Consider the following 22,469-nt stretch of genomic DNA (forward strand, 5'->3'; position numbering starts at 1 on the left):
AACCGCGTCCCCCCGCGCGTTGGCTCACGGCCAAGAGCGCGGTGCGCGCACCGCTCAGGGACGTGTGCAGCTCTTGGATAATGTGCGACGCGGAGGGAATGGAGAGGGGGGGGGGGGAAGGGGTGTGGTAGTGGTGATGAGGAGAAATGGGTTTTTGTAGCGTATGGTATAAGCAGGGTTTTGTGGCATTATAATGTCGGACTCATTGCACGCAAAAGTGCTCGTCACAAATTAACCACCAATACCTCGCTGATCTCGTCAAGGAGCATGCACCATCATCACATGAACTCCGGTGGTCATCCTCGCAGCAGCGGCTTTTGGCTGGCCATCGAACAAAGACGATCACCGCGTCGCGCGCTTTCAGTCTGGAACCTTCTTCCTTCACATATTGGGAAGCCACTGGAACTATGCACTTTTAAATAATCTAGATTGAAAACTCATTTCTGCAGAACTGCTTTTCGTGTTTAGTTTGTTGTCCTTTCCCCCGCACCTCGGATTAACACGATTGGCTACGTACGGTGCGAAAGAAGTTCAACATACATACAGGTGGGGGGTAGCCCCTCCTGACATGTTTAAATTATGGAGGCGGGGATTTCTCATCAGGTTATTTTGAATCGAGGTGTGATCGGTGTGACTGCCGTGACCAAAATGGCTTTCTTTGCTTTGTCGGGCAACCCGCATGAAAACGTGGACTGCAGGAGTCAAACATTACAGATGTTTGAATAATAATTATTCTGATTTGTACCAAGAAGGCGATCCACATACGATGCAGACAAGCGGCTGGGGATACAAATGAATGCTGCAGGGAAAACTGGCGGAGGACGGAGAGACATGGAGGGAGGTGACGCACCTCCGCCAGCCCTATCGAAAGATAACGGCACGAGGCAACGCTTTGTCAGTCCGCCGCTGGATGAAGGCATCTCGTGCATTTCACGGGGGCAGTTTTTTTTTACCGTAATTTTTCCCATGGCTGGGTCAGTTTAACTTATTTTTTTGAAACCGGGGTAACAAACTTGGTAAAGGCGAGCACCCAGGAGGACTGCTGCAAATGCCACTGCCTGGCTGATGTTAGCCACGACCCATACACTGTGTGGAACTCCTCCTGATCCAGCAGTAGATTGTATGTATGCGTGTTGAACTTCTATCGCACGGTACGTAGCCAACCATGCTAATCCGAGGTGCGATTGACAAAGCCAAATCCGTAAACTTTTAGTAATTAACACTCGACCTGATGGCTCCCGGCGGCCTTCATTGTCCATGTCTACGACTTTCACTCAACAAGGACCGACTAAAAACCATTGCCAGGAATTCAACTCAGGTGACCGAGTTTATGATGCACTGTGCACACTGCTGCGCCATCGCTCTACCCTCCTTTAGAAATTCGTAGTTCAATATTCATGATACAAATAGATCCAGTTGCCTTTAATCATCCGCGTTCCCTTTCAGACTTCACATTCAACACCCACAGTATTTTATGTGCGTGTGTATCGTCGGAATTCCGCTTGGGATTCATTTCCCAGTCCGTTGCCCACCTTTAAAAAAAAAACACGTGCGACTGTCATGATGAATGAGAATTGGCCGAGCGTGGAATGATCTTTTTACCTATGATATTTTGTGTGTGTCACTTAAATGGCCTTCTATTCTTGTTCATGTCATCGCGTGCAAGAAATGACCACCATATATAACATGGTGGTCAGTTATTTTTCAGTGGTAGGCCAGTGATATTTTTAACAAGTTTTTATTGCTTTTTGTGAAGTTCATTATAGGGTTTGTTTTTTTTCATGTACCATCTCCCTGTTCTACAAAGCTGTTACACATTTGGCTGTGCCGCCAATTCTCGGTAACAAAACCGCAATTGTCAGGCAAGCTGTCGGTGCCGGTGTTAACGCTAGAGCACAATGAAGAGTGGGTTCTCGCTGTGAAAAGCACACAAAAACAAACTGGCGGTCACCTGCTGGCAGCATTAAATGCCAACGATCCGCGACTCCGCAGCTCTGTATGAACGCATCGTGTGGCAAGTTGCGTGATCTGTGTTCGCACGTAGATCGTGCACAGTTTGCATTTTGCTTTGATAAATCAAGTTGAACGTGCGCAAGTCTAGCGTGCGCACCATTACACCACGACAGCTTGATGTGCGTAGATGCAAAGTGTTATTTTCGTTTACCACACAGTGCGTGCAACTCCAATATAGTACTGTATTTATAAAAAAAAAGTTTTGCTGGCTGACTGGCTACACGGCGCGTGGGGGGGGGGGGGGGAGGCTCGAGGAGAGTGGCGTGGGTGTGCGGGCAACCTTCGTGCGACGACGAGAACGTTCACTCTGCTGTATTATTTTAAAACGCTGGCTGGAGGGAGGGACAGACGGAGGGACGATCGCGTCCAAATGATATACGGGGCAGCTACTCTGCCCAATAAAAGTAGTTGTCACTTGGAACCCACTTATATTGGACACTTCGGGTGTCAACGTAGAGTTGACATCAAATTGTGATTGTCTTATGTTCCGATGATACCTGTTAATCATGTAGCTGATGCTCACCAGGATAGAGTGCGGTGACATCGATCAAATCCCATTGCTCATTATTTTTATTTGTTTATTAGTCTGCTCTAACTACTGTCACGTATTGCGCATCTATGTATGTCCCTCCCCCCCCCCCCCCCCCATTATCATCGTGACCCCCTCCAGGTCTCTTTAACACTCTCTGACTGACGTTGAAGGCGTTTTTGCATTAGCTCCATCTGTCTGTCCGTCTGTAATGGGAGGAGGGGGGGGGGCATTGTAACTCTCGCAATGATGATCAGACATTAATCGGCTCCTTTGAATAAAGTCGTTTTGTTATAAGCGACTTGGCCAATAGAATATCGGCCAAATTAATTAATCGGGTTTACCGTGCCCTCCCTGGCACTGCCGCTACCAAATGTCTATACTCATTGGTTATTTCGGTAAAGTCACGTATGTAGAAATAAAATAAAAATGAAATTAAAATAGATCACGACGTTTCGAACGCAAACACAGGCGCTCGTCCTCAGGTGAAAATGTCGCAAACCACACAGCGAGGTGGGACACACAGAGGGACATCACACACAGAGCACACAGAGAACGCCCTCCGTGCAGTTTGCCGTTCTCTGTGTGCTCTGCGCGTGATGTCCCTCTGTGCGTTCCCTCGCTGCCCCTACAGTCTGTTAAGGCTATACGGGGGATCTTTGTCCCTCGCTGTGTGGTTTGCGACATTTTCACCTGAGGACGAGCGCTTGTGTTGCGTTCAAAACGTGGTGATCTATTTATTTTAATTTTTATTTTATTTCGACATTACGTGACTTTTCCCAAAGAACCAATCACGAGTATCGTAATCCCTGCACTCACGAAAGCTTCAATCCTTCCAAATGTCTGTCGTCTGCCCACGGCCTGCAAACATACTGCATCCGACACGTCTGGCACCAGTGCTACCATGAGTTACATTATTATAATTATTATTATCGCCACTCATTAAATACATCCGAGAGCAAACGCACGTTGCAAAAGGCGCGACGGGATCCAGGCAGTAGTTTCGCTCGATTTTCCTCCCCTGGTTGATTTCAACGTTTTCCCCTTCTCAGACGACGTCCGGCGAGGACGTGCGTGACTTCACGCGCGTGCTGCGGAACAAGTTCAAGTCGAAGCGGTACTTCAGCAAGCACCAGCGGCTCGGCTACCTGCCGGTGCAGACGGTGCTGGAGGGCGACACCATGGAAACGTGAGCGCCAGTGCATCCCGCCCGGCCAGAGGAGACGCTTCCGCTACCGCCGCCGCTGCTGCTTGCTGCTGCTTGCCGCTGCTGCCTATTTCGGTGTTTTACCAGAAGCTGTCTCATTGCTCGTAAACCAAAAAAAAAAATCGTCAAGCCGCGCAGATCTGAGCTGTGTTTTGTTGCGTGCATGTCAACGTTAACAGGCATTTTAATGTAAGGTTTATTCATGATGATATTTGTGCAACGACTGTCCACTGATTCATAGATTATTATTGATTCTTAAGCTCACGATCATCACCATCATCAGCTGGATGAAGACCTTCCCAAGCCGCCACCATCACCTGTCTCGATCTTGCGACGCAATAATCCACTTGGCACCTCCGATTAGCACGGTTGGCAATGTACGGCGCGAAAAAAGTTTAACATGCATACATGATGTACGCATCATATTTACAATCGTAAGAATGTATTTGTATCGCTTAAGATTCTTGTCTGTCAGCTCAAAAATGATCATATTTACAAACCTTGGTTTGAATTTGCGTCGTAACACATTCCTGGCGGAGGGAGCTGGTAGGAACGTTGGGTTGCTCGGTCAATGGTCAGGGTCAACGGCGTCACCACGTGGTGTGTTCAGCACAATATGCCCGACTGTGTGGGTGGGCACAAGCCGGCATGAGTAGGTTAAACGTTGAGTTTTATAAGGGCACCACGGGGTGACCAGCCCCTCCCCACCCAGCCCCACCCCTCCCATCCCCCACCCAGCCCCACCCTCCCCACCCAGCCCCTCCCCACCCTCCCCACCCAGCCCCTCCCCACCCTCCCCTCTCCACCCAGCCCCACCCCTCCCCACCCAGCCCCTCCCCACCCTCCCCTCTCCACCCAGCCCCACCCCTCCTATTTATGGATGCACGACGGACGGACAATAATAATCCCCTGTGGGCTGGTGTAACCAGGAGGTTCCTACCAGTATAACGGTGTCACGTCAATCCTGCATCTACTCCAGGCGCTACCATCCAGAGTGTTGTAAACATTTTTTTTTTTAAATTATCCTCCTCAACAGAATGTTCACATAGAGCAGCTGCAACATTCTACACCTAATATTCTAACGGATTTTAATTTCTCGAATATTTATTTCATCCATGGGCAGATAGGCCCCGTAGGTGTCCACCGCACACTCCGCCATTTGTTTCCACTTTCCTCCGTCCTGTTGTCAGTGTGCTCAAGTGGTGGCGACATCTTTCCGGCGCCAGTCTCTTGCGATGTCGTCGTCAAGCCCATTCTCTCTCACGTCTTCCCCTCTCTCTCTCCGGTTCCTTCCGTTTTTTCTCCGAACGACGCACTTTTAGCGTCCCTGTTGTTGCCCATCCTACACGCGTGTCCAAATAGTGCCGGATTCCTTCTCATCACTGCCTGCGTGATCAGGTTGTCGTCTCGTACAGCTTAGATGTTTAGTGTCCTTCTATAGCAATACATCTCGAATGCCGATTATCTTAGCTTTGTCGGTTAACGTGCAATGCCAACTGCTATAACATTTACACTCTTCGGTCCGCAAGTCCAGCGACCGTGAAACTTTCTTTTTTGTGAATGCGCCGTACTCATCGCATTCGCGTCGACACGCCGTGTGATCTCGCCGCGTGTTTACTCTGGACTCCGTTTGTAGCAAGCAAAAAAAGCGGCTCATCATCTCCACGGGCTCTCGTCCGGTGCTGTTCACAAAATAAATAAAGGCGCTCGAGGTCGAATAAACGGCGCAGCCGTAGACAGTCTTCGCGCAAACACGGCGGTGAAAAACCCGAGGCTCGCGTCCATTGTCATATACGTGCTCTTTTGCGCGCGGGGGACATCGTTATTTTGCGCGTGCACTTTTCTTCAAGAGCTCACACACGCGTCGTTAACTTCTGTTTTTTTGGCTGCAGACGAACATCGTTCTTTCCCGAGCGCCCGCCGGCCCATGAGCGTTTGTCCTGATTTTGCAATTATGTTTAGTTCTAAAACGCCGGACATAAAAAGAACAAACGCGTACATAACAGAGCCTCAGAATATAAAAAACTGAAGTTAACATCTCACCAGCAACGCCCTCCTCTTGAAGTTATTATAACCGCCTACCATAACCGGAACAGAAGGCACCGTCACGCCGACGCTATTGCACCTCCCTAAATCCCCTACTCCATGACCTACTATCTACTGTGGGTAAAAAAAAAAAAAAAATCGGACGCAATTCTCACTCTGTTTGAGCAACGTCCCTGCCGCTCCGAGCCGCAAAGCGGCGACGCGGCCGAGCGGTAACGCGCTTTGCCGCTTGTTGTGGAGGTTCACGGTTAGGACCCAGGGTGTCGCCGCGGTTAATATACTGCGGGTGCACTCCCCGTAAATACGACGTGCTGCCTGCTTCGCAGCGTGCGTTAAAGATTCCACCTGACGGTACTTGCAAAAGGAGAAGGGCTACGGGCGTTGACACCGCGGTCTTGATTTTGCCGAATTTGAACATTACGGACTCGCAAACTGACATAATTGGGAATAGCCTCAAGGCAACGTCGTGAAAACGAATGCACCCTGTACACAGCGCCCTCGTGATAGCCTCGCGCTGCAGAGAACGGCGCGATGACCAAACGTACGAGTGAGCTGTGGCAGGTTGGCGTGCACGGTTGGCTACGGTCGGCTACGGTTGGCACGGATGGCCGCGTACAGCGCGAAAGAAGTTCGGCGTACATGACACGCGCGTGTCAAGGCATGGTCCTTTTGGGAGCCCCGCGTCCGCACCGCGCCGCTCGCGTTCGCGCGATCGCGTCTCTCACGCGGCCATCGGCTGTTCTTGTCTTGCAGTCCCCTCACCGTCATCAACCTCTGGCCGGTGTCGTTGGAGTGAGTACCGCACACCCGAACGGCCGCTGGAAGTCACGTGACTTTCCGAGCCGCCCATGTGACCAGAGGTGTTTTTTTTGTGGCCGCGCTCCATTTTCGTCGACGAAATTACCCGCGTCTTTTTGTTTTTCCACCCCCCTCCCCCCCCCCCCGCTTTCAGCCCTTCTCCTCAGCTGTCTCACGAGGACACGCACGCGCGAATCGAACACTTCGCCAGCCGGTAATGTGTTTTTTAAATCCTTCCCAACCCCCCCCCCCCCCCCGCTGCCACCCTGGCCTTTTAATATGGATAGGGGAGGACATTCTCATTAAATTGTCTTCTTCTTGACACCCGTCGAGTATCTGCCTTCCGTGACATTTCTGTCGTGGGCCCACCATCTCCATGTCCACTCCCACATCCCTTCGTATCTTGGTTCACCACTGTGCCACCACCTCTACCTTAGACCCCGCCGCCCCTCGAGTCGGTCTCCACCGCGGCGGCCGGCTGCCAGCGTCGACCTCCTCGTGGCTCGCCCGAGATGGGCAACCCCCACCACTCTCTGCATCCTCCCCATCCGGTTTTGTAATCCCTCCGATTTGTCTTCCTTCATTCTCAATTCTGTGGTGCCCAACTCTTACTCCCCCCCCCCCTCCCACCCGGTGTTTCGAGTCCAACTTTCAAGCCCGTCAGTAGCGTTCTTATTAACTTCTTGCCTTTGTTGTCATTTCCCCCCTCCTCACCCCATTTCACACAGATTTTAATTTAAATAGGAAATTCATTCCCATTGAATGATGTCCGTTTTCACCACATGCACATTTTAGTTTGTTTCATAAGTAACTGCAACAGCAAACAAAAACCAATGCGCCTCTCCGTGCCGTGTCTGTCGCAGGCTCGCCGCAATGGAAAACAAAAACGGATCGTATTTGCGTGAAGTCTCCTCGCCCAACGAAAGCATGTGAGCGCCGCTCCGGCAGAGGCACTTGAAATGGCTCGTTGCAACGTCGTCACCACCCCATAACGATTCAAGATTCAATAAAAATTTATAATGTGCGCGTCACACGTGCACACGCGCGCGCTTAAATGTGCGCGTGCATGCGCTACGAGCCCGGTAACCAGCGTTCAGTTCCTGGCCACACGACTTCAATTTGTGGCGAATACCTCAACCAGTCCTGATCCTCCTCTCGGGTGACTCAGCCTTACGTGAAGTACATTCTGCGGTGTGTACGCATCGGCTGTGCTGCTAGTTAAACCACCCCTCGTGCACTGTAGCGACCTTTCAAGGGGCTTTCTAACAGAAGTTGTCCCACAAATCGGTGAGCTGGATTGGGGATCGTTTTTGTTTTTGTTTGCTACAACTTCATGTAGCATGGAACAAAGACAAAGATCCCCCGTATAGCCTTGACAGACTGTTGGGGAAAGTGCTGTTAGCGAGCACCTATGAAGGCCGGAACGGCACACGAGGGGATGGGTGGCCAGCACCACGCCCGGCCGCCTTTGTCTCCCGAGTGGCGTTATGTTTAGGCATCGCACCGGTTACTCATTTGCGGGCTGAGTCGACCTAGGGAATGCCCAACACCGGTTCAGATAATTGTCCCTGGTCTTGACTGTGAGCGGGAATCGAACTCTGGTCGACAGGTTCATAGCGCAGCGCGTTAACCGTTACACTACCGCTCCCTACTTTGTTTGCATACAACACACACACACACACGGACACACGGACACGCGTGTCATTGCCTGTGTGCATCCCCGGTACGGACGAGTATTAATAACAACTGCAGTAACAGAGTCCACTGTACCACGTCGAAATTAACCCGGGAGAGCGTGTTGTGCCCTTTGCCTTCGTGTCCGTGCCGTCACAGCGACGAGGAGCACATCCTGATCCGGCACTTTTGCCAGACTCTGGGCGCCGAGTCACCATGCCCCGGCTCCCACGACCCCGGCCCGATGCTCGTTACCATGGACACCGACGAGGGCGAGGAGCTGTGTCACATCATCGCCGAGCTGGAGGAGGAGCACCAGTAAATGGGGGACCCCCCCCCCCATTGTCTTTTTTGATTCGTTTCGGAGAGCGGTTCACTTCCAGTAAACGGGCAGCTGCGCGCTGATGGCACCTGTCACACTCGAGAAGCTTTGTACGGCAGCGAAAGTCCCACCGATAACAGCGGAGCGACACCCTGATTGACAGGCCCAGGCTCTGGAATCGGGGGTGCCATGAGACCAGGGTTACCACGGTGAAGCAGTTTCTCCTTCAGTGGGAGTCTGAATGCGGTCGATAACAACCTGCGGAATTTCAGTCCGAGTCTGTGTATGTCGTGGAGTCGTTCTCTTTGCCTCGTCGACTAAAGCCGTCAAGGGTTGGTTCAAGCACCCTTCGGACGAAATGTTTGATTGCTGCGAGAGGGGGTGTAATTTTTGGATATCAGATCCAAAAATCCAATATCCGCGAAAGAATAAAATCTAAAACTCTATCCCTCGCAGACCAAGCTCTACACAATCATCAAGAACACTTCTGTAAAAGTGAAAAGTATATTTTGACTTAAAACTTTCGTGACTGCAGGAATTCATATTCTATGGTTCTTTCGCTAAAGTGACTTTACCGATAGAACCATAGAATATAAAAAAGTATATATTAGATGGCATTTGAGGCAATCCATCCTCCTTCTCAGCTGGACAGCATCATTCCCTCCGCGATCACCGAGTCCTCCGGCACCCATAGATTGCCGCCTTTTTCTTCTTGTCCCCAGGAATCTCACGGCCGAGTACAACCAGCTGAAGCAGCAGCACGAGAGCAAGTCGGGCTCCTCCGACTGCCTCCACTTCCCTCCGCCGGCGTCGCTGCCCCCGCCGCCGCTGCCGCTGCACTCGCCGCAGTCGCCCTCCCCGCCGCCCCCCCTGCCCCCCAAGGGCGGCTCGGCGCCCGGCACGGAGCTCCACGGCAGGGAGTTCGCGCAGCCGGAGAGCGAGCTCGTCGCCGAGGCCAGGCTCCTGCGGCAGCACAAGGGGCGGCTGGAGTCGCGGATGCGCGTGCTGGAGGACCACAACCGGCAGCTCGAGTCGCAGCTCCTGCGGCTGCGCTCGCTGCTCACCCAGGTGCGTGCGGCGACGGGGCGGGGGCCCCGGTCGCTGACCGGTTCGCTGCGCGTGCGATGATGCGGTCGTCGACCGCGAGGTGGGAGGTCGAGTGGTGGAGGTGTCATTGCGTGCAACGTGTGTGTGTGTGTGTATGTGTGTATGTGCGTTGGACGTCTTTTGTACCGTACGTAGCCAACCGTGCTCATTGGACATGCGGGGGAAGGGCAACGAACTAAAACACAAAAAAAGTGCGTAGCTCCAGTGGTTTCCAGCATAGCTCCAGTGGTTTCCAGCGTAGCTCCAGTGGTTTCCAGCACGCGATGTGGTGACCGTATTTGCTCGACGGTCAGCCAAAAGCCGCTTGTCGTTAGCGCTGTAACGGTGATAAATAATTACTTGAATCGAGCCATTAATCGCCGAGAATTGACGGGCATTAATTGTCCGGTTCACTCCCGATGCCGCGGGGGGACCGCACGCAGCGCGCGACGCGGCCGTCGGCGCGGAGGTGACGTTAAGTCGTGCAGCATTCCCCCGCACCTGACATTTCTAGGCCTGTATCGATGCATCGATCAAATTGATTAATGTGAATCTATTGAGAGCAATGGCCGTCATCCTGATTGCTGCACGTGATGCAGCTGTTGAAGTGACGCTGCGGTTTAACACGCGTGCACATTGTCGCAACAGCTGAAACGATGCTTAGTTTTTTGTTTCGCCCCCCCTATAACAGCTGCCGAGCACAGGCCTAGAGGTCCCAAAAACCGAACTGGTCAGCAACAAAAGGCACTAATCGAATGTGAAAAAAATTGGAGTTAGCCGAGAGTTATTAATAGTTTGATAAGATTTAATAAGAGTTAATGGACAAAATCTCTGGGTGGGGTTGCCTCTGAGACCACCTCATCCCCTCACTGAGGTCTTGCCCCAGGAAACAACACCGTTGAACATTGACAACAAACTTTGTTTTATGCAACAATATTGAAAAAATATTATTGCTTCGTTTGACTTTGGCTTTTGGTCAATTGAAAACAACAACGATGTCGACATTCGTAGCAAATATCAACTCTGCCCTGCATGGAACGTTGCATGATTGATGCACATCTATCCTGAGCACTCAAATGTCTTCAGATCGGGCGACTACAGTCAGATGCTTTGCAGCATGCTGTGGTCTCGCGGCTGAGGTTGTAATCGTTTTTTGATTAAAATTGATTAACACAATGATTAACACACGATGCATGCATGCAATTGGATTGTACATTGAATTGTGCATGTAATGATTGAGTGTGTATTTGTTTACTTTGTTTATTCATTAGTTTATAGTTTTAAACGACTATAGATTATTGGGGGAAGCGCTCATCCAGCCCTGGGATTGATGATGGCTGACGACGATAGATTAGCGTGCATAGATTCACGTCGCCTTGCACCGCCGATGACGAGAGATAATCCGTTTGGCGAACACGACGTGATGTCAAATTTGCGGCAATCGATTCAGCGGGCGGGGGGAATTTCTCCGCCCGTACGAACAGGCGACGGCTGTGCCCCCGGCGTTGCGGCATCGACGCGGCCGCGCGGAAATGTCGAAGCGCGTTCAAACACAGCCACGCGCGGAGGGGTTGAACGCGAACGTGTTCACGTCATCATTTGCCGCTTTGATGTCGCACCCCTGCATTAGTCCCTGGTCGCTGGCGGATGATCACGACGCGCTTTGACTCGCCCCTTCTTAAATCTACACCGCTCCTCCGCTTGGGTGGCCGCGCTCTCGGATCGCTCTCGCAGCCGCAATCATCGGCAGTTATTTACCAGCTCGAGTTTTGCGGCCCTTTTCTCACCGTTTGTCATATTGGCAAATATCCACATGGCAGCAAGGGAATGATATGAGAGGTCACCTAAACAAGTCTCACCACACTTGCTGAAGAATACACGTATTAATTTCAGGAAGTTCTTATTTATTGTTTTGTGCCACTGCTCGAAATGATAAATGTTGTGTTTATATGACGATATCGTTTCATGTGTTGAAAGTGATGTTTTTAATTTAACTTATCTCCCATTCATTGTCTCCCCTTTGGCTCTCGCCCTATCTTCCTCAAATGTTCTGTTTGCAAACTCTACTTTGTGTTTTTCTCTTGAGCTCTTTCACCCACAATCCCTCCCCGTTCTACCTCTCCCCTCTGTCATCATCTCTCCGTTCGGTCTTCACCACCATCCATCGCCCTCTCTCTCAATCTCCCACAGCTCTTTCCCCTCTATCCACGACACACGTCCTCTTGCTGCTCGCCAGGGCCCGGAATAAGGCTTTTGTAGGCCCTAGTTACTTCTGTTTCGTAGGCCTTCAGCGATAACTTTCTACAGTAGGTACTGCTTCCCCATGTTATTACAGCCGCTGTCATTCCACTTGTTTCACGCGTGCTGGCCCGCCCATCTCTCCCACAGCCTGCCATCGACGCGTCTCGGGTGAACGGCTCCTACCTCTCCTCCCCGTCTTCCTGCTCGCCGGAGTCCACGCAGGGCCTTCCGCAGAACGGCACCAGCAGCAGCGCCGTCGCCACCGCCGCCACCAACGGGCGGCACCACCACAACATTTCAGGTGGGCGCGCACGGAGAAGGCCTCGCTGCCTGTGACTGCTGAATCGCTCGGATGAGATGAGGTCGCACCAACTTCGGCGAAGGTCACACTCATTAATGACCGCATCACCGGGAGGGTTGCGTCTGGTTGGTACTCGGGCGGGAGGATGCTCTGCAATACCAGGTGCCTGTATGCGCTTGGGCCGTAAGATGATAGCCAGGAGATGGCAGCGCTGCAAATGGGATCCTTGAGTCCATCTACGTGAAACTTTGAGTGTCACCACCCACCCGCCTCCTCCCCCCCCCCCCTCGTGTGCGTAGCGTTTCTTCGAGCGCTCCAGTTGCCTCTCGCGTGAAGCCCAACACTCATTTATGGATTTGAACAAACATCCCAATGCAGGACTCTCCCGAAAAAGAGTCTGGAGACTCAGTAAAACTTCATCGTTAATTTAAGGGATGTTTTTTTATATACTTTTCGCAACAGATTAACAAACGTTAACAATAACAACATTAGTCATGTCTTAAACAGTATTTCATTCAAGGGGGGTTCTGCATAGTGGTTTTGGGACAGCTCCAACGGGTGTGTTTTTGCTCGTGCGCCCGGATAAAATCCACACATAGGAGACGTTGACAAAGGTCCGCACAAAGTCATTTCACGAATCACATTTGCTCTTCTGCTAATGTGTCCTGATAAACCACGACGAATGTCCAGAACACAGTCCTGCGGAGGGAGCTGGAATGAACGTTGGGTTGCTCGGTCAATGGCCAGGGTCAATGGCCAGGGTCAATGGCCAGGGTCAACGGCGGCACCACCACGTGGTGTATTCCGCAAATATGCCCGACTGTGAGGGCGGGCACAAGCCGGCGTGAGTAGGTCAAACGTTGAGTTTTATAAGGGCACCACGGGGTGACCAGCCCCTCCCCATCCAGCCCCACCCCTCCCACCCCCGTCCCAGCCCCACCCAGCCCCTCCCCACCCTCCCCACCCAGCCCCACCATCCCCTCCCCACCCAGCCCCTCCCTCCCCGCCCAGCCCCTCCCCACCCTACCCACCCTCTCATTTTTGGATGCACGACGGATGGACGGACACAATAATCCCCTGTGTGCTGGTGTAACCAGGAGGTTCCTGCCAGTATAAAGCAGGACCAATTACAATTTTTTTACGAAATGGCACAGGACACACCGCGATGGAACAGCCTCTCTCTGAAACCAAGCCAGGACGTGTTTGATAGCTTCAGTTGCGTCGGCTGTAAGACAGCTGGGTACGATAGCTGCCGTCCGTTTAACACGTCGGCTTTCGCGACCAATATCATCCATAATACAGGTTTGTCACGTAAATAGAACCTGCCAATTCGTTACTAGTAGGCATTTACAATCTGAGCACGACGTTTCGCCAGTAATTACAACTAGCTTAATCTGCTGTTCGTTTGTGCCTGCAGCAGGAGATGAAGACATCCTGATGCTTCCCAAGGACTCGGGGACCGGCCTGGAAGAAGTGATGGAGCGACTCAACAACACATTTCCCAACCGCAATGGTGAGTGACCCCCCCCCCCCCCGCCACCTCCACAAGTCATCACGTTACTTATTGATGCACGGCTAAGGAAGGGGTATTTGCTTTTATCATTGTACAGGAAGTCCTCTACTTAAGATGGAGATGCGTTACGACGACCCCATCGTAAGTCAAAAGTAGCGTAAGTCGAAGATGGCCTAGCCTACCCAGGAGTCTTAAAGAATGGTGATAATTTAGCAAAACAGAGCAATTTACAGTACCGTACTGTAGAAACGATATACTGTATGTATTTATTCATTACAATACTGTATTGCACAGTAAAATGTAAAGTAAAAAAAAACAAGGTAAATTCTTAGCCTACCTATATGAACTGCAATTTAATAGAAAGTTTTTTTTCAGGAAACAATCCTATCTGCTATAAAAAAAAAAACTTTTAACATGCATTGAACGTACCGTATCGTGGTAGCCCTTAAAATGAAATCGCTAAAGCTACGTATCATACATGCATTGAACGTATCGTAACGTATCATATTGTAACTGTACTCGCCAAGATTCTGTCCATCGTCTGCATGCTTGAACGATGTTAGGTTGTTGATGGCAATTTTGTCGTATCGCTGTCGCCATCGTAAGATCGTAAGTCAGACCATCGTAACTCAAGGACTGCCTGTAGATATCACGGTTATTGAGTACAAAGCCCGAGGACAGGAAATAAACATCACTATTCAGCCGCAATAGATGAGAGCAAACGCATTGCCTTGGACTGATGAAGATTGTAAGAACGTGGGAAAGTAGCCAATGGGAAGGAATTCCAAAGTCAAGCAGTGTGAGAAGATTATGAGAAAGAGGAGTTTCGATTTGCAGTCTGGTGAGTGAGTGGGTGAGTGAGTGAGTGGGAGCGAGTGTGATGTATGGTACGGTGATTGAGTGGGTAGGTGAGTAGTGAGTGGGTGAGTGAGTGAGTGGGTGGTTGAGTGGGTGGGAGCGAGTGTGTTGTTGTGATGTATGGTACGGTGATGGAGTGAGTAGGTGAGTAGTGAGTGGGTGAGTGGATGAGTGGGTAGTGAGTGTGTGAGTGGTGGGTAAGTGCGGGAGCGAGTGTGTTATGATGTGTGGTAGGTGATTGAGTGGGTGAGTGGATGAGTGGGTAGTGAGTGTTGTTGTCATGTGCACTATGGTCAGTGTGTGTGTGTGGGTGGGTCGGTGAGTGGGTAAGTGTGAGTGCGTTGCGATGTGCATTGTGATGATTGAGCACAGTATGTATGAAATGAAAGTCATACTCTTTGGGTCTATTCGGTAAAGTCACGTAGGTAAAAAATTAAAACAACAAAAATCACGACGTTTCGGCCACAACACAAGCGGCCTTCATCAGGTGAAGGGACCAACCTGTCCAGCGGACAGCTTCACTCCAACGCTGTCCGCTGGACAGGTTGGTCCCTTCACCTGATGAAGGCCGCTTGTGTTGTGGCCAAAACGTCGTGATTTTTGTTGTTTTAATTTTTTACCTACGTGACTTTACCGAATAGAACCAAAGAGTATGGATCCTTGCAGTCACGAAAGCTTCAAATCTAGAAATGAAAGTCAGTTTAGCAGATCGAGTTCTCAATGTGGGTGGAGGAATCAATGAGTGAAAGTCATGGGAGCAGTCGGTTACCATGGAAGTAGAAATAATCGAGTGACTGACCACTTGTGAGCAAGTGACTGAAGTGAATCAGTGAGTGTTGGATTATATCAATCAGCTTGACTGCTGTACGTTGAAGTGAATCAAGGTTTCTTGCTGGCATCATGCATAATAATAAAACGCAGTACACTTTAATATCCATATATATAAAATGCAAAGTTGTGATTGTGTGTGTCTGTTCAAAATGTTTAGCATACTTCCCGACATGCAACAAACTTGAAATTTGCCATGTGGGTACTTTCCAGACTGTACACCATGCAAAAATTATAGAAATACACCTTTTTTTGGGAGGGGGGGGAGCTCAATAATGCAGATATTTTTTGCACGGCAAGTGAGCTGTGACGTCAAATCTGTCACGTGACCCGCGCATGTGGAAGCGTAACGCATTGTAGTGTAGCGGTTAGCGCTACGCCACGCTACGAATCCGGCGACCCGAGTTCGAGTCCCGTTCACGGCCACCACCGGTGACGATTATTTGCACTGGTCCTGGGCCTCCCCTGGGTCGACTCAGCCTCAGCCTCAAATGCGTAACTGGTGTGGTGTGTGAACATCGCCATTGGGGAGACAAAGGCGGCCGGGCGTGGTGAATCTAAGTCCCGGGCGAAGCCGGGTAGTTACGCTAGTTGGTGCATATACAAAAATTTAAGATTCCCTTTTAGAGCCCTTTAACAGACTCTTGGGGCAAGTGCTGTTAGCGAGCATCTATGAAGGCCGGTACAGTACACGAGGGGGTAGATGGCCAGCACCACACCGGACCGCCTTTGTCTCCATAGTGGCAATATTTACACACCACACCCGGTACTCCTTTGAGGCTGAGTCGACCTCGGGGAGGCCCAGGATCGGTTCAGATAATTGTCACTGGTGTTGGCCGTGAGCAGGAATCGAACTCGGGTCGCCGGGTTCGCAGCACAGTGCGCTAACCGCTTCACTAACACTCCCCTTATATACACACGCACACACAAACGTGATAACAATGCACGCATCGCTCAAATTAATTATCTGCGGTGCCAATGCCTTGATTATTTTCATTTGATGTTGAAGTTCCCCGCACCGCGCACACCGCATTTGTGCATGACCCCGGGGTCTGTCATTACCTGCGCAATTTTTTTGACGAGGTTAAAGAGAGCGCAGCCAGAAGCTAATGTGTGGTTACGCGGGGGTCGTTTTTATACCAGCCAAGATGAAACTATCAAACACACGGTTATTTCCACCATTTTTTTTCTCAGTACCGCTATGCGGTCTGAAACAAAATAAAAAGGTTCATTAATGGAAATGGAGAAATGTGAGCGGCGAATTTCGACGCAAATAAATTGCGTCTACTTAGCACTTGAGCTTTCGGTGCCGTTGCAAAGCCATGAAGGAATTCAAGAAATGTGTGGGATCCGTCATCATTTAACCAATGGCAGCTGAAGCAGCTCTGTCGTGGGCTGTGTATTTTGCGCATCGTGGAGTGCGTGATTTTTGTTTTTGCCGGGATGTGTTCTGGCTTCCCTCTGAAGCCCCTCCCCCCCTCTCCCCTCGTCCTTCTTACTCCCACTTATCCCATTTTATATTTATAAAGCACCTGAGCTCAAGGCGCTTAACATTGTTTATAAAGCGGCAACGAAAAAGAGTGATTTAGATGGCAGGGGGGGGGGGGGAGTGCAATGCCCGAGGAATGATTGACTGAAACGAAGGAGCATATAGGGGTCACGAAAGGGCAGGGGGAGGGATGGGAGGGATGGGAGGGATGGCAGCGCCCCATATATTCGCGACTCACTAGGAACCGAGGTGTTTGCCGATATTGCGAAGAGGTCAGATACGTGAACATCAATACAAACGCAAGTTTCAACCACCGTGTAGAAATGGGTTCCTGGATTTAAAAAAATAAACTTGAGTTTTTATTTTACCAGGTAAGGCCCACTGAGATATACAGCTCTTTTTTCAGAAGCGACCGGGCCACAAATGATAACTCAACGGACGTGGTTTATCACGTGGAAATTTGTTGCTACATGTGGAGGGGAAAACCGGAGGACCCAGAGAAAAATACACACAACCACGGGGAGAACATGAACACTCCAATATACAGGCGTCAAGGTCAGCATCGAACCCACGAAACTCCTGTGTGAAAGGCGAGGTAGTTAACATCTCAAACGCAAACTGCTTTATTAACATCGTAAAATGCTTTACTGTGCTATGTACGTGAGATCGAGAACACAAGTGAGAAAGGTCGTATTCTGTGACCATCTATAAAGAATTACAGTTACATTTTGATTTAAAGCTTTCGTGACTGCAGTAATTCATATTCTTAGTTCTTTTGGTAAAGTCACGTTGAAGGGAAACAACAAAATAATAAAATATATATAAAACAATAAAAATTCTCACGTCGTTTCGACCATAACACAAACGGTCGTCTTCAGGTGTGTTGGTTTGCATAAATTTGTTTCCCTTCAACGTGACTTTACCGAAAGAACTAAGAATATGAATTACAGTTACAGCCTGCACGTATACTGCACTGGGTGTGAATGAGCTAACTGTGCCACCCTTTGCTGCCGCTGTTGCCTTCTGGCCGGGTTGTCCTCGGTGAGCTTTACCCGTTGGGAAGTGAACTTCTCATGAACGTCTCCTGAATCGGCCAGGACAGATATGCGACGGTCGGGTTTGCGACGTTCGCACTGAATTCAAAGTGGCCACGTAAGGTATTGGGGGGGGGGGTTGGGGCAGTTTCGGGCATGATATATATTTTATTATTTTATTGTTTCCCTTCAACGTGACTTTACCGAAAGAGCTAAGAATATGATGATGACAGTTTCCATCGAATACAATAAAACCCTGCGCATCCAGTTGTTGTTCGATTTACAAAAAAATGCATTCTTTTTTTAAATCAAAAAACCTTTTTGTTCTTTCACTAGGGCAAGCAGATGAGAGGATTGGTAGAGTGAGAGAGGTTCGTTAATTATCAACTCATGCCACTCACCACCCTGTCTGTGCCACAATTGTGTTTGCTTTTTGAATTTTCGAGCCAGCTCGCCAGGATTGGGCAAGGACATCGCGCCCCCACCGTTTCACGCAGGCAAATGGAGAGCACAGAATTGGATATTTCTTGACTCATGTCTATATCAAACAAACAATTGCACATGTTTAAGAAAGCACGATTTTAAAATAAATAAATGATATAAAATTCAGAAGTAGAATTGAAATAACATTTTTTTCGTACTAAAACGCCATCAATGATTCTTGTTTCAGTTTTCAGTTTATTTTTGCTATAGCCCTGTGAGCCATTCGGCTCTTGAATCGGGAGCAACCATAACAAACAAAAAAACAAAAACACGAACAAGAAAACATCTTAAAGTGACTGTGACTGTGCAAACAGAAAATCCATTGAAAAAAACAGCAAAAATATTCCTGAAAAAGCACCGTATACCAACGCTGTGTGCAAAAATCCCAGTGGGATGCAAGTCAAACAACAACAACCACACAAACTTAGACTAAGGCCATCAGTCTAACTCCGTACTACAACAAAACAAACATGTCCAAACCGAAAAACTTTTCGAAATCACCAAAAAATAAAGCCATAATTGCAATGTAACAGTGATCATAGAGACTGACCGAATTTGTTACAATGAACTACATAAATAACATAAATACTGTAAATACTGTCTAGGATACGAATGCAACATCGAACCAGGCAACTGTTGACAACACCGGTAAAACCAATTGATCTCCTACAGAGGCAAAACTGTCGCAATTTAAGCGTAGTACTTAAGGGCCATCTATCACGGTGTTGTGCAACGGGTAAACGTTCCCTTCAAGTGATAGATATTTGGCTTCAACTAAAACCTCTTTCATACACAGGCTAGAATACTTTTTCCTTCATTAATATAACAAAGCATTATCGTCGTAGAGAATGGTTATCAGAATAAACAACCATCCCATATTCCTCTCCCCACGTGGGAGAAAAAAGTATTTTCTGCACAGTTTTATTCAAGCTGCATAAATATTTGTAGTGATTACTGCGTGAGATAAGGCATTGTTCTTCAATGTGGCTGAAAATAACTAACGATAAAATATACCTACGGTAATCATGTTTATGAAACATACGTTTGATCTGAATTATTTATCCACTCGTTTTATTTGTATATGGATTACACAACCACTCATGTCAGCCTGCCACCACATTTTTTTTCTTTAAGGCGATGAGTCACTCTGGAAATGTTATTTAAAAATTATTGTCTCAGCTGTAGAGGGCGGATGGGTTCGAATTAACTCTTGACGGAAGAGGCAATGAGCACATTTCAAGAGATCGATGGGGGGGGGGGGGAAATGCTGCATATTTCCCCATCATATTTCTGGGGATATGTGATTCATGCTACTCAGCAGAGAAAGCTGCAATATTGAACCAAGGAATGTTTTCATGTTGGCTGTAATTTTTTTGCGTTTATCTAAGGCGCAACGAGATTTTTTTTGTCATGCAGCCTTGAGAACACATGAGAATAAATTCTGGCCTCATTTCCCCAGAGGCAAATATAGAAACTAAGGTTAACTCCCATTCATTTAATGCTTTTTAACCTTCGCCAGTCATTGTATAGCAAGATTATGGCAAATCAATTGAGTTATTTAGTCTGTGGCCGTCTGCATCCAGCAACATATTTAAAATACAGAAGTGTAAATATAAATATGACGGCCTCAGTATGGAGCTATAGGGGGCTAGCGATGGAGGCAGACACATACCAGAATGTTTCAAAAACCACTGATGCTCAATGACAGAAATGAGAATAGATGGAATTGGGGAAAAATGCAAATCGGAGACATCATATCGACTTTTCATAAGAGTAAGCGGGCGTGGGCAATAGAGACCTCATTAGACGGGATGATGGCTGATGGACAAGACTGGTGACAGAATGGCAGCCAAAAGGAGGGAATGCACCTCAGATGATGACCACCGCGGAGACGGAGCAATGAGATCACCTCGTGCATAGGAGATGAATTGTGCCAGCACACGATCATGGAGGGGGATGGTGACGGTGTGTGGGGCGGCCCTCATCCGGCAGTGTATAACCCATGGCTGATGATGCTGATGCCGAAGTTGCGCACCACATTTTAAGCAATGAGAGGGGTGACGTGAACATAATCGTTTGCTTTCTGGCTTATGTTCTTCCTCTTTGTGCGTAGGTAACCATGTAGGAGGAGGGGGCGTGTTTGGCATGGCGGATGACTTGACCCACGACGCGGGGCCCTAGGTTGCCACAGCCACTGAAGAGGACTCGTCGAAAGGGTCACGATCAAGGGCGGCCCCACTGCATCTTCTCAACTGACTGTGGGATTTATAAACGATCGTTTTTATCCCTGCTACGGTGAATTAGTGACCGCTCGAGTCTGAAATGATGCACCGTTCTAAAGTCTATGCAAGTGTAACATAAAATAAAACTGTGGGCTGTCATTGCGCTTTGTGATCTGCCTGAATTGTGAATTATTCTCCGTGATGAAATACGGTCTTTACAAGCAAGGTCCAGTTGGTTAATGATAACATATATACAGTATAGCGTATTACAGGTCCGTGATGGATTATTTTGTTTAAAAAAAAAAAACATAATTTGTATGGCTGAATATAAAGTACAATTTCATTCATTTAGCCTGTGAGCATTTTTAATTTTTAATAACGTATAAGCATCCGACTGCGTTTTTCTATTAACGTATCGTCATCCTTTGTGCCAGCTCTATGTTAACATGACGACGATTGCTAAACTGCCTGCCATCTTAATCTCTTAATCACTCGCTTTCAGGGGGTCGAATGTGAAAGTCCTACATTTTTCTTGCGATAAACTTTTAGACAGAGTCTTGTGCCTAGCTCACGCTACTTTATCAACTTAAAAAAAATGAAAAGGATCCTCTATTTATTTTTATACATATGTATAGCATATTACCAAGATTACTTGCTACACTATTTTCACTTACGAGTACAGAAGGACCATATGCTATATTTTGGCAAATAAAATTACCATATTTATTGGAGCATCCCGGCAAAGTGCGTACATGGTATGTTCTGGTGTATATATTGGCCTCGCGATGTACACCATTGTCCTCATGAAACTCTGAATTTGGAAGCACAGAAAAAGACTGCTTTTTTAATGTCTGCATTTTTTTCACTTTCTGTAATTGCTGTCAAGTGCGCCTTTTGACTCATTCATCAATGATCGTGAAGTTAGACTTTACGGTCATTAATCTGGTGAGGCTGGACACAGTTACGTCTTCATAACGGTTCAGAATGTTGGAAACTTAAAATTGTAACAGTTAATATCTTACAGGTATCTTTAAAGCAGTTGCTGTTATCTAAAATGCTATCCATATCGGCCTCGAGTGTCCTGCTTGCAGTATGGCGTGTTATGTATGCGTTAACCATACCAAAATTTGATCATGAAGCGTCCGTTTGGATATATTTTATGGTAATAAAAGATCTGAAACGTGTGTGTGTGTGGACAGCGTTGATTTAATACTTGGTGATGTTTAAAGACCAGCATAGTATATATTATTTCATCTTGTCCATAATAGATGGGGTTTTTTGGGGGGGATTAGATCGTGTAAATAGAAATGTCGTAAAACCCGCCACCATCACCAAATAAGCCAATCAGTAAGGTCTGCCACAACATTTACAATTTGAGTGAATAACTTACTAATTGGCTTCGTCGGGTGGTGGCAGGTTTAACGACACATTTAAGCGATCTAACCCACACAACAATAAAAAAAACTCGTGGATAATATTTGCCGCGAAAGCGCACGTGTTAAAGATGTAATCTTCCACCACATTTGTGGTGTGCACAATTCACAAAACCATTTTCAAATCGGCTATTTCACACCTACCTCCGATGCTGAACCTGTTGTCCCACTGTTTTGAGTGAATCATATATTTAGGTGATGATTTTCTTTCTTATTTTTTTGTGATTTCGAATTTGTCCCTTGAGCAATGTCTGAGGTTTCAATGTCAACACCCATTTGGTGCCTCGAGACCTCCGGGAGATATCAAGCGCTATATAAATAATTAACTATTATCTAAAATCGTAAATAGGCGTGCATTGATTCACCCCCTGTAAATTCAATTTATTTCGGTT

At 48.2% G+C, this 22,469-nt stretch overlaps 1 protein-coding gene across 8 annotated transcripts in view; it reads left to right on the forward strand.

Moving 5' to 3' along the window:
- LOC116953433 (dystrophin-like) overlaps positions 1–21,828 on the forward strand; it is a 373,535-nt gene extending 351,707 nt beyond the window's left edge. For 5 of the 8 annotated variants that reach the window (XM_032973644.2, XM_076074969.1, XM_076074966.1 and 2 more), the window contains 9 exons: positions 3,595–3,731; positions 6,549–6,587; positions 6,748–6,807; positions 7,457–7,522; positions 8,427–8,585; positions 9,312–9,657; positions 12,064–12,217; positions 13,635–13,730; positions 20,536–21,828. In XM_032973644.2, coding sequence (XP_032829535.2) covers positions 3,595–3,731; positions 6,549–6,587; positions 6,748–6,807; positions 7,457–7,522; positions 8,427–8,585; positions 9,312–9,657; positions 12,064–12,217; positions 13,635–13,730; positions 20,536–20,603 — 1,125 coding nt within the window. In that variant the 3' untranslated portion in view covers positions 20,604–21,828. Of the gene's footprint in view, positions 1–3,594; positions 3,736–6,548; positions 6,588–6,747; positions 6,808–7,456; positions 7,523–8,426; positions 8,586–9,311; positions 9,658–12,063; positions 12,218–13,634; positions 13,731–18,275; positions 18,311–20,535 lie in introns of those variants that run through there. The other 3 variants (XM_076074968.1, XM_076074967.1, XM_076074971.1) reach the window with 3 other exon arrangements.
- The last annotated feature ends 641 nt before the right edge of the window (positions 21,829–22,469 follow it).

The sequence above is a fragment of the Petromyzon marinus genome, chromosome 51 (genome assembly GCF_048934315.1).
Source record: "Petromyzon marinus isolate PM22_M1 ecotype Great Lakes invasive population chromosome 51, UKy_Petmar_22M1.pri1.0, whole genome shotgun sequence".
Lineage (NCBI taxonomy): Eukaryota > Metazoa > Chordata > Hyperoartia > Petromyzontiformes > Petromyzontidae > Petromyzon > Petromyzon marinus.